At 40.0% G+C, this 16,080-nt stretch overlaps 1 protein-coding gene across 3 annotated transcripts in view; it reads right to left on the reverse strand.

Annotated features, from left to right (window-relative positions):
• Positions 1 to 8,449: 8,449 nt before the first annotated feature.
• Positions 8,450 to 16,080, reverse strand: part of TCF12 (transcription factor 12) — a 167,420-nt gene continuing 159,789 nt past the window's right edge. For all 3 annotated transcript variants that reach the window (XM_034784435.1, XM_034784436.1, XM_034784437.1), the window contains 2 exons: positions 13,325 to 13,478; positions 8,450 to 10,744 (listed from right to left, as the gene is read on the reverse strand). In XM_034784435.1, coding sequence (XP_034640326.1) covers positions 13,336 to 13,478 — 143 coding nt within the window. In that variant the 3' untranslated portion in view covers positions 8,450 to 10,744; positions 13,325 to 13,335. The remainder of the gene's footprint in view (positions 10,745 to 13,324; positions 13,479 to 16,080) is intronic.

A 16,080-nucleotide genomic window follows, 5' to 3' on the forward strand; every position in this document is an offset into this window, starting at 1 on the left:
GACATGACGGCCCAATTCCTGAAAGGTCTGGAGTGTCTTTACCCGCATGTCCGGGATCCGGTCCCTCCCTAGGATTGGAACCCTGTGCTGTCAAGGCTCATCGGACTTCCATTTCAGCGTCTGGCTTCCAACTCCCTTCTCCTTCTCTCCTGGAAGGTGGTGTTCCTGGTGGCAATTACATCCACCTGCAGAGTGTCTGAACTCAGAGTGCTTATGTAGTAACCTCCCTATACGGTGTTCTACAAGGACAAGGTCCAGTTGCGGCTGCACCCGGCGTTCCTACCAAAGGTAGTTTCCCAGTTTCGTACCTGCCAGGACATTTTCTTACCTGTCTTCTTTCCGAAGCCCCATAGTTCCAAAGAGGAGCGCAGGTTATATGCCCTGGATGTTTAGAGGGCGCTGGCCTTTTATATTGACAGGACACAGCCTTTCCGTAAATCTACGCAACTGTTTGTTACTGTGGCATACAGGATAAAAGGTCACCCAGTGTCTGTTCAGAGGATTTCATCCTGGATTACAGCCTGCATCTGATACTGCTATGAGCTCGCAAGTGTGCCTCCACTGACGATAGTCAAAGTGTACTCAGCTGGAGCACAAGTGTCATCAGCGGCCTTCTTGGCTCATGTGCCGATCCAAGAGATCTGTAGAGCTGCTATGTGGTTGTCTGTCCACACATTTACATCCCATTAGGCACTTACCCAGCAGGCCCGGGAGGATGCTGGCTTCAGCCGTGCAGTGCTGCTAGCTACAAAACTGTGAACTCCAAGCCCACCTCCATTGGCACTGCTTCTGAGTCACCTAGAATGGAATTGACATGAGCAAGCACTCAAAGAAGAAAAAACAGTTACCTACCTTTTGTAACTCTTGTTCTTCGAGATATGTTGTTCATGTACATTCTATTACCCACCCTCCTGCCCCTCTGTAAGAGTCGCCGGCAAGAAGGAACTGAGAGGGCATAGGGTCGGCGGTGCCTGATATACTGATGCATGAGCGTGGCACTCAAGGGGATGCCACAGCTGACCCACTAAAGCAAAAATCTCCAGCGATTGCACACTTGGGTGCCCACACACCTCTAATGGAACGGACATGAACACCACATCTCGAAGAACAGTTACGAAAGGTAGGTGACCGTTTTTTATTCCCTCCCGTTTATCCTGCATGTGCCAAAAAGCTGAGCAAGAAAAATAGTGAACTACAACAATGCTCACAAATAACATTCCAGTGTCAGGTTTGGTTTCAGCCACGCCCTTTCCCCTGACTCAGCCAGCCCTTGATTAAATAATGTAAATGCAGTATCTGTATTTACATTCTTGGAAACCTTATAATAGAAACTTTATTGACACATTTGTTATAGTCCTATAAAATGAGCTGATATGACCATCTGGCTTCAGAGAGGGACAGACACTAATTTATTTCAGGTTAATACCCTTTCATTCTGTAGCCTGTCACTTTTTATGGATTCTTTATTTGTAGCAGTCTTGTGCTCTGTTGTACTCACACTTTATGATCTTGTCATTTTAAGTCCTTGCATGCTGGGATGGGAATAAACACTTAAAAGCACTGAGTTTAATTACACTCTCAGTTATTAATTAGTCAGGCAAATTAAGTGGACATTTAATTAACTATGTTATCACTTCAAGATGGAAGCAGAGTCCAGACACTTTAAATTGGTATTGTGTTCATTTATCTCAATTAGTCAGAAAGTGTTGAGTAAATCAGGTCGTTTAGTTATTTAATGATACAACTAAGTTATGATTTATGTTGCAGTACAGCCCAGAAGCTCTCATCTGGATCCATGCTCCATTGCGCTAGGTGCTGTACAAATACAGCTCTAAAAACCTCTCTAAGATATGGCCTTTCCACTCCATCCACACAGCTACAGCTCTCATCATCTCATATCGCAACTACTGCAACATCATCTTCTTTGGACTTGACAAGTGCAACCCGGCCCTGCTTATATCCATTCAAAATGCTGCTGCAAAAATTGTTGCCCTAGCCCATCACTTTGACCATGTCACCCCTTTCTTTGCATCTCTCCATGGGCGCCACAACATCCAACATAAACTACTTGTCTATATGTTCTAGGCCTTTTACAGACCCATCTCCATCCAGCATACTCTCTCATGTACTCTTGAGTTGTTGACTCCTGCCTTTGCTCAGCCAGCAATGCTAGCCCTTATTGCCCACTTGTTAAATTGTCAAACAAGTACTGTAATGCTTCCCCCCATGCTGCCCACGTGGTTTGGAGGAAATCCCCACAAACATCTGCAACACAACTTCATTGTCCCCCTTTGGATCCCTTCTGACAACTCTCTTTTGATGTGATGCCTACAAAAATCTTGATGTTTAGGCAGCTGATGAGCTGGGATCCCAGCGTATCATGTTGACCAGCATTGTATCATTTCTCTGTGTTCCTGTGTCTGCATATATCCACCAGTTGTCTCTTGTCTGTCTTATGTGGATGGCTTGTCCTACAAGGGAAAATGTTACCAGTTGAAGAATACTGGTATAGTTAAACTACTGTAGTTATACCAGTATAAACTAAGGTGTGAGTTTAAAACAAGCTAGGTATACCAGTCTAACTCCTCATGTGACTACATTTATTACAGAAGAGAGTTTTTTTTTTTTTTTTTTTCAGTTTAGCTTCTATCACTTTGGAAGGGGTACTGCCCCCAGCCCTTCCACACAGCTGTGTCTCCTGTCTGGGGGCAGTACCGGTACAGCCGCATCAGAGGAGCTGCTGGCACAGGGCGCTGGCTCCTGAGTGTGTCAGCTCCATGTTCTGCTCCTTTTGCCACTGTGGTTCCCAGGAGAGCCCTGCGGTTCAGCAGATACCACTTTCTATCTACAGATATCCACATCTGCGGATAGACGTTTGTATCTGCGCATGGCTCTACAATTCATTCTTGAAAACGTGTCTTTCCGGTATGGCATACCGGCAATAAATGTCTTAATGGTATGGCGTACTTGGCCATACTGGCTTACTTGCACTACTGAATCCAGTGTATAATAATGTTCTGTTTACATGAGTTGTATAGGAGAGCTTGTTCTAGCATACAGAGATTTTAAATTAAATGGGTTTAGCCAGGAAAACAAAAGCCATTTGAGGAGCAGCAGCTTGGCCGTCCATCCACATAATCGATCATTTACTGAATCTCGAGGAGTAAGGCCCCTGGACCCTCAGGAGCATGATGAATCACCACCTTCTGACAAGTCGTCCTGCCACGCCCTGACTTTCCAGCAACCAGACGTAGTAGGGCTCGTGGTGGGTTCTAGGTAGCTCCTTAGTTAAATGGGCACTTTAGACACCCCTGCCTCCAGAGCAGATTGGCCTCTGCTAAGAGGCCAGTTCTGGGAAGGAAGAGGCTGAACAATGGCCTTATTCTCCTAGGGGGGTATTGTTTGTTTTAGTAATGTATGTATAAAACCATTTCTGAAACGGCAGCTTTTGTCCTTTCATCTATAGACACCATCTTTGGAGAACTTAATTTGCAGTGATCTAGATTAATAGTTTAAGGCCAGAAGGGATCATTGGATCATCTAGTCTGATCGCATGTATATCACAGGAAATTACATTTCACCTACATTTCATTGTGTATTGAGCACGAGGACTTGTGTTTCACTAAAGCATATCTTCCAGAAAGGCATCTGGACTTGATTTGAAGACCTCAAGAGATGAAGAATCCACCACCTCACTGGGTCACTTGTTCCATTTGTTAATCACCTTCACTATTTATTTGAATTCATCTGGCTTGAGTGGCCAACGAACAAGAGCTGGAGTGGCAAAGACTGGTAACACGATGACCACATGGAAGCTGAGGAATTACCCTGAATGGGAACATGGAGAGCCTAGACACGCATTTGAACACTGCCTGATGCAGTGCCCCTTGTCAACGTGCTGTACCTTGGAAGAACTATTTGAGATACGTGACACCACCAGGTCTTGACTGCGGTTCTGGAGTGAGAAGCTACAATTATGAGCCACCATTGGTTTTGTTATGCTTTTCTCAGCTAAATTAAAGAGCCCTTTAGACTCAGTAGTTTCTCCCTGTGAAATTACCCAGAGACTATAATCAATTCACCTCTTAATCTTCTTGATAAAGATAAACAGATAGAACTCTTTAAAGTCTCTCACTGTAAGGCATTTTCACAAGCCTTTGAATCACTTGCAGAGTCTCATTTAGGTTTCTCAGTCATGTTTGAGTATCAAAGAATAAACTTCCAGGATTCTTAAAAAAAAAAAAAAAAAAAAAAGTGTGTATAGGGGGACGGGGGGATACTTTATACACTTAAAAGTTCTCAAACATTGAAACCTATCAATGTTTGAGAACTTTTAAGAGTATAAAGTATCCTAGTGTTATTTTATTAAGGTACATAAATGATTTAGCAAACTACTAGCTCTAATTGCTGAATAAGACCTAGGGAGTGGGACTGTCAGACTAGAAAATAGTGAAAGAAATGAAAAAAACAAATGAACAAAGAGAAATGAAGGCCAAAGTTATTGTTTTGTCATCTTATGGACCAGCTATCATAGTTTCTTTAGTGTTAATTTTCTTCCATGAGTTCACTGTCAAATCTTTTTGCTTTCAAGAATATTTTACTTCTGGATTTTCTTTATTAGCTTCATTGCTGAGCAGACATTTCAAAACAGATACATCTTTTCTAAGTACATTACCCTGAACTTTGCTAGGAAAAGGACTGAGGCAGAACTTTCTCCAGCAATATAATCTGTATAGTATCACTTTTCTTCTTAGTACAGAAATAACAAAAGCTTATGTCCACCAATGATGAGTGATGACTTGTTGCATAAAAAAAAGAGATCTTCCTTCCGCTCCTGTTATGTAGCAGTTACTGTTCTGCCTGTTGTATCTTGCATTTCATTCCCTTTATGTGGCATTTAGGTAGCAGCATTAAAGATGCACTGGTTCTTCCTTGAAAGCGAGACCGAGCCATTTTGAAATTCTTCTTTTCAGAAGCTCTGTTCTTTGAATTGTCACCCGAAATTCTCAACATTTGAACTTTAGCACTGACCTGATTTTTCTGGAAGTTTTGTTCTCTGGCCAGCCATAGCCCTCAGCATTTCCAATTGGTTTGATCTTGGCTGCCATTCTGTCTAGCTTTTTCTGTGCCCATTTCATCTTCATATCACTCATCTCTCATTAGTTATCATCAACAGTTGTTACTTTAAAGTCTGTGGAACCAGTGTGGGCTTGTGGATAGGAGACCAGACAGAATCAGAAGAAATTTTATTCCCAGCTCTGCCAATAACTCACTGACAACTTGGAAAAAGTCACACAATCTCTGCCTAAGGCCTGGTCTAAACAGTTGGTTTATTTATTTTTCTTAAACTGGTATGCGTATTTTGGGTAAGCATGTGTTTCCTCTCCCTGACCCTGCTAAACAAAATAGTTGTACTAGTACAATCCCTACCTTGGATGCAGTTATATTGGTATAAAAGAGCCTTGTATCAATATAGCTCACTCCTTTATGGGAGGGGAATAAGCTTATATCAGTAGGTAGCACCTTTCCATGGATGTAACTGCATCCGCACAGGGGGACAGTGTACTACTTTAACTGTCCTGGTCGAGTTAAAGCAGTACAACACCCTCCCCCAACCCTGGTAGCACTGGAAGCACCATGGCTAAGGTTTTCTATAAGGTGTGTGTAGCAATTGCCTTAATTTCCCAAGCTGTAAAATGGGGACAAAATTGTTTCCCTCCTTCATAAAACACTTCAAAAGCTATAGCTGAAATGTGTTATGTAAGTGCTAAGTGGTGATGTTACAGATACAAGAGCCAACTATATTACCCAGTACCTGGAATTTCTTTTGCAGGCTCAGTTACATCTCTTATTCTGCTCTGTAATGGCCTCATGGATAGCCAGACTATTTTTCTTATGAGAGTCTGAGAAGAGGAGGGTCCAACAGTTTCTGCTTCATGATGGGAGAAGAGCAAAATCAGGTTTCTATGTTTTTGGCCTTTCCCCATTTTGGAATGACAGAAAACCTTACCCACAACGTTTCAGATGCTCAGGGATCACTAATAGGATTTTGTTTAACAGAGACAGCCCAGCATGCATCTCTTCCCCTCAGTGGCCAGACCAACATCCAAACTAATTACATTTTTAAAGAAAAATCAAGAAAGAAGGGAGTGTGTCAGTGACAAGAGACGAAAGGACGATCGGGGCGAGAGAAAGTTAGTAGAAACAGGCCAGAGGTATGGTAGAAACAGAAAAGGAAGGTGAAGAAAGGGAGAGACGTTTAAAGAAATGTATTGTTTTCAACTCCTCACACAGCTGTCAGTTTGTCATTTTCTGACATTCAGAGGTGGGACAGGGCAGGTGTTTGTCGGAGGAGAAAGTAGAGCTAAAAGGCTGAATTTAGAATTATTACCAGGGTAAGAAAAAAGGTATTGGGATAGAAACGTGGTCTGTGCTGAAGAAAGCATCAGAAAGATCAATCTCACAGTCCTCGAGGGCTAGGAAAAAAGGTTACCACTGCAATGTTATGCTATGTGATGGCAAAAATAGATGGCAAAAGTATTCATTTCCCCCCACATGCATAGGCTGGTTTTACCTGCATGGTAGATCGAGCCTCCTATACAGTATTAGGCCAGGTCTACACTAGAAACGTTTGCCAGTATAATAATGTCAGTTGGGGAGTGATTATATATATATATGTGTTATGTTTACAAAATACAGTAGATTCCACGTAGTTGCAATCCTGATATTGAGCAATGGCATGCTGCTTATTGGCAACTTTGTTTTTAGAAGAAAGATGCCACCCACTTGCAGGCAGGTCTGCAGAAGGAAGTGCTGGGACATGCCAAGCACTCTCTACAGGCAGGTTTGCGAGGCTGCAGCTCGGCATGTCCCATGTCCCAGTACTTCTTTTGGGGGCTGCAGCCCAGCACACCTGCTTGCACACAGGGCCCACACATGTGCTGTGGGCCAAGCACTAGCAGGGAGAGGGGCTGCAGTCCATACGCTGGATCTGCACAGTACCTCTCCCTGTGCTCTCCTGGGGGACTGTGCACAGCGAAGGAAGCGTTGGGATGTGCTGAGCCCCAACCCCTGGAGAGTGCAGGCATAGGTACAGTGTAGATCGTGGCCCCAGCACCACCACTCCCTGTATCTACCAAAGCCCCAGCATCTAGACTGCAGCCCCGCTCCCTGCTGCTGCCCTGCCCACAGGTTTGCAGGGCTGCAGCCAGGGAAGACACATCCCAGTGCTTCCTTCCCTGGCTGCTGCCTCACAAACCTGCCTTCTACTTATTAGCAACTGCCAGATAATAGCAACTTTTTGCAGCAAGTGAGGGGTTGTTAATAAGCAGAACTGATGTACTGTGTCTTTACAGGCAAAAACCCACAGGTAGATGCAGTTAATACCAGCATAGAAATGCTTTTGCCATAGGTTATTTTGCTCTAAGAAGCAGTATAAGTTATACTGACAAAAGCATACGCAGCATCTACAATAGGAGGGTTTGCTACAATAGCAAACCTATTCTGGTGCAGACTAGGCCTTAGTTAGTACAATTATTTTCAAGATACTTTAACATTATATAGAGAAAGATACAGGATGAGTTGAAACCTGCATTGTAAGTAGTAGCTCTAAAGACTGAGAATGAATACACTGACATTTAAATGAAAAATGAGTAGGACAGCCCGCCAATCCCCTGGCATTTTGTAATCTCTTAATTTTTCTTTTTCTTCTACTTTTCTTTCTGGGACTATTATTCTTATTTTAGGCCACAAGACAAATAAAATGTAGAAAACATTATTTAAGGTGTTAGGAGACCAAAATTTAATTGTGCTACCACTTAAAGTATTTGGTTTTAAACAAACTGCAGATTACAAACTGTAAATAGACTTCACTGTGATAATTTATTTATGCATAGTTGATGCGCGATTCCTTTTTCATTTGTAATAATGGGAAAAAAGCTAGGAAAATTTTTAAGCCTCACCTGTGCACGTCTCTTTCACAGATCTTGAATGGATGTGCCAGTCAATCTGAAAGTAACTCAGGCACCCATGAATCTGATCAACACACAGGAAGGGCTTGGAGCTTGATAACATGCTAACCTTTGAAGGGCAGGTGAAATATTTCCTACTGAATTTGTAAACAGGAGGAATGAAGGTGTGGGGTGCAAACTATATGCAACGCAGTAGCAACTGCAACTACCAACTTGATGTTTGCATATGCGCACACACCTTTTGGGGGCTGCCAGTACTGCTTGGCTGTTGGTCCTACTAAAATCGATGGGGGGTGGGGTTGCAATTGAGCTCAATGGGAGCTGCACATACCCATTTTGTGCCTGCAATTTAAGCTGCATGCCTTGAAAATCTGTTTGATTTTTACTGGAGTAAATAGGGAAGCTGTTGTGCCACAGGGTTTCCAAGCAACACAATCTCTGATGAAAGAGAAATTTTAAAAACTCACTGATTTACCATGTTAAAAAAGATGGCACATTTATTGCTACATAAATGTTATATACATAGTGTTTTCTGTTACATTGACAGAAAAATTTTTGAACTTCTTGCTGCTGGTTGAAAAGGTTTTATCAGCAATACCTTGAAATTTGACACAGGGTACAAATCTGCAATAAACCAACAATGGAAACTGGAGAACAAGATGAGAAGCAATTCATCTCGGACAATTAGCTCTTACAATACTCCATAGGTACTACACGGTATGCTAGAACCCTACTATGGTCTTACAATGCTATTGTAAATTTCTGATATTAATGAACATGTTATGGTAAATAACCCTACATTTTTACTACCTAATATAGTAAAATAAAGTAAGAAACTTTTTACTGAAAACTTTTTCGATTTCAAAAATCTAGAAAGAGTAATATTTAGAATTCAAGAAATTTTCTTACAAGATTATTGTATAAAAGACTAGCTACAGTGAAAAATAAGCCAAATGTATTTTTCTTTCTATTTTATGAAGGAAAGCTTCTGGGCATACTGCAAAGTCTAATATAGCCAAAAAGACGACAAGCTTAGAAGGAAAAAGGCCTGGCAGTGGCACGTGATCACTTTCACACGTCATAAGCAACAAATTTGTTTAGCTGATAAACACTGAAATGAAGAACAAGGCCACAGATATAGTCAGATATTATCTGATGATATATTCAAATTAATTAAAGTAATAGAATGAAATCACTAATTTCACAAACAACTGGTTTGTTAGGAATCATCCAAAACGTGATTTTAAATTCATTAGTCTGTTTTAAGTCTTTTTTTTTTGTTCTTTTAAATTAATTGAAATTATTTAAAATGATTAACTGTTTTGTTCCTTTTTTGTGTGTGAGCTGATTGCGTATTGCCCATTTTACTGGTGGTAAACAATAGCTAAGACAACCTTGGCTTGATAGTTTTCCCCCATGGTCATTGCAGTGGAAGACAGTTTCCATGGAAGTTCAGAGGGATTTTAACAATCAACACATTAGTGACAAAGGAATACTTATGGACACTGTTCTGGTGGAGCAACATTTAATGATTTAATGCTAATATGGCTTGGGAGGGGGCAGTTTGTTTGCAACTGATTGAATCACACTGAATTCTTCTCCACTGACAAGCCATACAAAAATTACAAGATAATTAATGTATACAATAAGGAAAAAGATTGGTGACCATTGCTCTTATCTCCCATTATGTAATTAGCCCACCACAGCTGTGTTTAGTTCATCACACTACCTGCCATGGTGAATTTAGGATTTTACTGTTCACCATAATTACAGCCCGAAAAGTCTCCTTTGTATTTTAATGCATTTTGTGCTTACGTACAGCTAACACTTTACATGTACTATATGTAGTACTTACTGCTTGGAAAACAAAGCAATTCTAACAAAGTAGATTCTCCCCACCCAATTTACACTTCACGTTACAAGCTTTACTATGAAGCCTAGAAGCCTAAAAAGGTTTGGTTTATAATTAGAAATAAAAATATTTATTTGAGGAAAGTCTGAGGGGAAAAAATACCACTTTTTAAATCCAAGAAATGGCATGGTCACAGTAGTGCTCCTGTCTGCGGTCTTCACTGTACCTTCGAATGGGTTGAAGTATGGAGCTCAGTATGGAAGCGGACGATGACCATAACTGTTCAGATTACCAGAGACCAAAAAAAAAAAAGCTATGCCAAGGAATATTTTCCTATTGCATGGAAAACACTAGTCATATGGCAAAAGGAGTGGAAAGGACAACAAAAGACTTTTCCCTTCCTTTTTTAAGACACTAATAGGTATGCTGGGAATGCTAAGGGTCAACGGTTGTCACGGCTTTGTTCTCTGAATGTGAACAGCTTTAACAAATGCTGGCATCAGCTGAAATTCTATCAGCTTTCAACATGTTAACTTTTCCCTTTATATGTAGACCTTTACAGTTCCATAACAATAAATAAAATTTGTAGTTACAATGCATTTGTCAATTCAGTTTAGGCACAAGGCAACTTCCACGATGAGTGGAGAGATCACAACAGTCTCTGATTGTGCAGAAGCGACACACTGCTTGCAACAGAATGATATGTTCAGAGTATTTCATGGGCTGAAATTCTATCTGAAGATCTTTGTATCTTCACTTCTGATGCAGGTGTTGACCAGTAGCTTTGATCATAAGATTGCATTTGGGTTTCTTGCTTCAAGTGTTTTCTCCTGTCAGATTTGTGTCTTCATATAATGTTAGTTGTCTGTGTCCTTGTGAAGAAAGGTCACCTTCTATATATCCTACCGATAATTCTGGAATTCTGGCATGGAAATAGGAGAAAAATTGTATTAGTAAAACAATTAATGAAAAATTAACGACACTATTATATAGACTGTAGCTATATCATATGTGCAGTGTTGTTGCAGCTATGTCGGTCCCAGCATATTAGAGAAAGACCCTCGGTGAGGTGAAATCTTCTTTTGAACCAACTTCTGGTGGTGAAAGAGACAAGCTTTCGAGTTTACATAGAACTCTTCTTCAGGTCTTTTTTCAGTGAATTTAGTGCAAATGAAATGTACCAAATTACTGCAGTTCTGTGTCCCTCAAGCACATCCAGCAAACAGTGCAAAAATATCCAACTCCACTGATGTGCCATGAAGATGGCCTGGGAAAAACATTTTTTGGTGAGGTTGAAAAGATAGCTCAGTCTCCATGCCCATTCCAGCATGGACTTCTCAGCTGAGACTGCCAACTACGATGTTCGTCAGGATGGTAATTCTTATAATGTGGAAACCTGTCTACCAGGAACTGGACTGAAACCACTAAATCCATTTTATCTAAGCAACTGAAAAGCTATTAAAAACTTGAGATATCAGCAGCAAGATACCACTGATTATATAATGACAGGTTAAATTTGTTAGTCTCTAAGGTGCCACAAGTACTCCTGTTCTTTTTACTGATTATATAGCGAAACCAAAACTAACTTATTTTTTCCTCAACTCAAAGGAGAGCTTCACCTTTAGAACAAAACCCTACAATGGAATGGAATGGAACAATTCTTAACAATCCAGTATGATTTAGAAGTACATGACCACTTTGTCATACGCTTTGTGTTATTTTAAAAATAAATGTCTCAACCTAGCAAAAATGAAAGAACTACAACCAACTAAAGAAACTGATGTGGGAAAAACTGTTAATAGCCTACTCTTTTTCAGAATGGCACTGAACATTTCCCTCTGTCTGGAAAATCATGATTTTATATATTGTTTAGGAGGTGGTAGGAGGGGGGAGTAAATATTTGCAACACTCAATTTTCAGGTCTAAAAAAACCAAACAATTGTTTAAATTTGTCTTTACCAAGACTACATGTTTAACAATTTTCATCTAAGAATTGGACATTTTCTGCAGAAGCTCTTATCTTTTCCTAAGTTATACAAATGATTATTCATATTCTAATTCGCATAATTAAAGGTGCATGCTGTTATATGTAACTAATCAGTACAATCTTTTTCATCAATGTTCAGATTTTGTTACCCTAATAGGGTAATTACTTAAAAGTTTAACGACATCATGGTACTTCTTGCTACATGTTCTTTGTAAAAGCATGCAGAGAAATTCAATTCTTATCGTGGCATGAAAATCCACAGTGTTGATTTGACAGGACTGTCTTTTGGCAAATTAGAAGGGGCCTATTGTAGTGGTGTGAAATGAAACAAAAATTAGAGGATCTCGGTAGGCTTTTTATGCTTTGAGGTAGAAAAAAGAACATTTCTTCAATCTAATTTACAGAGGAAGGAGCTGACTGGGATTGCTATGGCAATGGGAAAAATATCACCAGAAATATCTAACAAGGTTCAATTTCAGTGCCACCTTGATGTTTTGGAAGGTCTCTCAGAGGATGCTGCAGAAGGATTTGCCACACAACTTTGACCAAAGTTAATAGAAGCTATGATACTAAATCCATGGACGATGCATCCAAAATCTCATCTCTTGTCTTTGTAAAATATAAGTGAAAATAAAGGCACTGGAGCCTGACCATGGGCATAATAGCTTTGATGAGCCCAAGTGGCCAGGAAAATACTTCTTTAAAGAATTCTAAAAGGAATTTGCAGGGTCAAAAGCAGCTTTTCATTATTTTTTACCAATTCTGTTGAAAAACAGACTGCTATCCCAGTATGGGATCATCAACTGGAGCTTTCAAATGAATGATATAGTAACCACCTGGCTACATGAGACAATACAAACATTGGTTTTTCGTGTGTGTATTCACAAAAAGCTGAAATTGTAGCCACATAAAGTAGGATTTTATTGAAGATGTCTAATGCAGATTGCAAAGACAAACAGTCAAGTAATGCCTGTCAGACAAGTGGTATGATTTAAATGACTGGCCTCAAGCCAAATACCAATCCTCTTCTATTTGAAATGAAAAGCCCCTTCTGACTATTTGAGTTGCTGTGTGAATCAGACACAGGAAATAATGAATTGATAATTAAACAAGTGAGATATTTATACCTCTTGAGTATGCACAATTAATCTCTATTATTTTTGGCTTATCTAGCCTAGTCATGAGTAGTTCCTCTGAGGTCACACTATGAAGGCCACCTGACCCAGGAGGATATATCTGTAGGCAAATAAAAAGAAGCTACCTAAAATTCCTGGTTCTTTAGTTTATAAAGAACCCACATCTGAATATTCTTACTCATGGCTCAGATGTATAGGAGTGCTTAGTGCACTTTAATGAAGAGGCTAATGTCCACTGGTAGCTCCAATTACTCAGAATAATCACACAAATTGTGTTTTTGTTGGCTTTCAAACTTCAGTCAGTAAATCAAGTTACAGTCATCCCAGTGCATTGATGGGACCCTCTCCCCAAACTGATGAACATGAAGAAGAGACGTACCTGGCTGGTGTTCACATATGACCCATAGGGTTGGTAGTTTCACTAAGCCCAGTGTGGCTTCCTGGGTGTGGTGTTGGTGGCTCTGCCGATACGGCAGAAACTTTTTCTTCTTCCCTTCTCTTAAGGCAGGCTGCTTTGGGGTTTAGGTTCCTCTCTGTCACAGGAGAGAAAACAGCCCTTAACATCCTATGCACTGCTACCAAGAGTGGGCATTTAGCATATTCACAATAGGCCATGGTACTGAAGAAATCTATCCATTTTGCACAGCTTCTGTTTCTGATTTTTGAAGATATTTAGGCTGCTGAAGATTCAGACAAGTGCCAAATTGAATTTTCAAAAGTGCCTATTCATTTTAATAGGACTTAACCACCTACGTGCTTTTGAAAATTCCAATGGGCACCAATCTATTTTGAGGTGCCTCAACACCTTTGAAAATGTGACCCTTTGTTACCACAGAAATTTGCTAAACTGGAAACCAAAGAAAATGCACTTTGGAGTTTTCAATTTCCTTAAATGCAAACCAATGAGATTCTGCCCCTGTGCTGAAGTCAGGGCAGTGAGGATGACATCATTCAACTTGCTGGACAATAACCATGTTATACTGCCTTTTTGCTGGCCCTCAGCAACACGTAGAGCAAAGGCAGTTGAATTGGCTGTAGTGGTGCTCCTCATCCTCTTTGCATAGTCCTCAAACTACCCACAGTGGGCCACTCAGTTTTCAGAAGCCTGTTAGCATTGTTAGGTGACAGCAATGTATTCCTCCCCACAAAACTTCCCACGTAACTCTGGCAAGTCATACTCAGTTCCTTACTTACTATCTCTGCAAAATGGGCCTGGGCACACTTCTGCTAAGCCAGGAGAATGTTTGGATGGTCATTTAGGGTGACGAGTAATTTTACTATATTTCCTTTCTCTTTAGAATGTCAGCCTTTGCTGGTTTGTACCTGGCAAAAATATTCACGCTTGTCGTGTTTTTTCGGAATAAGCTTCAATGACAGAGAACTTGGTCTAGTTTTTAAATCATGGCTATTTTTTAAACATGTTACTTTTCCTGTTCTTGAAAACTGCCTCTTCCATGAGCCAAAATAAAATTTAAAAAAACCTAGATGTTTTAAATTTTGTGGTATAATACAATACCATTGGACAGACAAAGGGACACAGAATTATTAGATGCAGTCACTTAAAAAAAAAAAAAAGAGTAATTTTAAATGTCAGACCACTACCGAATCTAATTAACATTTTCAGATAATATTTTAGTTGTCAATGAAATTTAACCAAAAATCTGAAATGTGAGGATTTCCCTCTCTCTCTTTGGGGTCTTGAGTAATAAAAAAAAAAAGTCAGGTTTTTTTTTTTGGTAGAACCAAGGATACAATTGAAGAAATTACAAGCATTTAATAATATGCCAACCTGCAAACCCAGCACTGGAACCCTTATCACCTTGCTCCATACTTACTGACTCTACCACTTGAGCTACTTGAAGAACTCTGATGTCTATCAGCTACAGAAATACCCTCTTGTTATTTATAATTAAAAATGTGACAGTTGCGGTCAGCGTGCACACACGGTGTCTATTCTGCTTCAGCTTTGGCAAAAATCTCCCAAGAGCAACAATGAGCAGGATTGGGCCCCAAATTGTTGAGAGCAAAATTTGTTAACAACTTTGCTTAAGTACAACCCTTTTTTTTCTAGAAATATAGCTGGTCTGTGAGTTTCAAGGAGGCTCACCTAAGTGTTAGCTTTGAGGGGTAATGGCAAACTATTATTTAGCTGCTGGGAGACAAAAATATATTAGGCCAAACTCAGAGTTTCAAAACAGTGTAGTTTTAATTTTAAACAGGGTGACCAGATGTTCCGATTTTACAGGGACAGTCCTGATTTTTGGGTCTTTTTCTTATACAGGATCCTATTACCCCTCCACCCCCATTCTGATTTTTCACACTTGCTGTCTGGTCACCCTAATTTTAAATTGACCTATAACTCAAAAAAATTGTTTGATGAATTTTCTTCCTCTTTTATAGAAATAATCTCTGTTGCCTTCAAAGAAAATATAATGATTTTCCAAGCCAAAGTTGCAAAGGGGCTGAAACAGGACTTCATATTGAAAGCTGGCTGCAACCTTAATTCTAGAGACACTATTGCCTCGCCATAATAACTGTTCATCCAGTGTTCTCTGAAGGGAACTTAATTCCATTAAAAGCTGTATCAACAAAACTATGCCTAAAAGTAAGATGTCAAATGTTTGACACAAAGTACTTATGCTCAGTGTCATTATTCACGCTGTCACTTCTAACACATATTCTTTCAGTGATTGTTTTGATATACCATGCAAAATACCACTGAAGGTGAAAGTAAAAATGAGGTGTAAGTTGCCAATATAAGCTGCAGAATACACTAGGTGTCATTTAGAGATATGACACGCTAAGCAAACACGAATGTTGACATCGTCCACACCTGCAAGACATTTACACTCAGATTGGAAATGCATCCGATGAGAAATACAATAAAGGACAGTTGTTCAGCCAGCCCAAAGGGAGAAAAAATGAGAACGCTCACCCAATTCTCTTAGGCATCAACCTCACAAGGGAGACAGGTGGCTCAGATGTCTGTTTCATCATTTCTTTGACATAAATGTAAAAGGAGCTTAGACATTAAGGTCAACAGTAGCTCCATTAACATAGGAGAATGGAAGTGTTATCAAGGACTATGTTTATTTTTCAACATGACCTCTAGAAGGGGCATCTAAAGGATGCCAC

Source organism: Trachemys scripta, chromosome 10 (genome assembly GCF_013100865.1).
Source record: "Trachemys scripta elegans isolate TJP31775 chromosome 10, CAS_Tse_1.0, whole genome shotgun sequence".
NCBI classification, from domain to species: Eukaryota; Metazoa; Chordata; order Testudines; family Emydidae; genus Trachemys; species Trachemys scripta.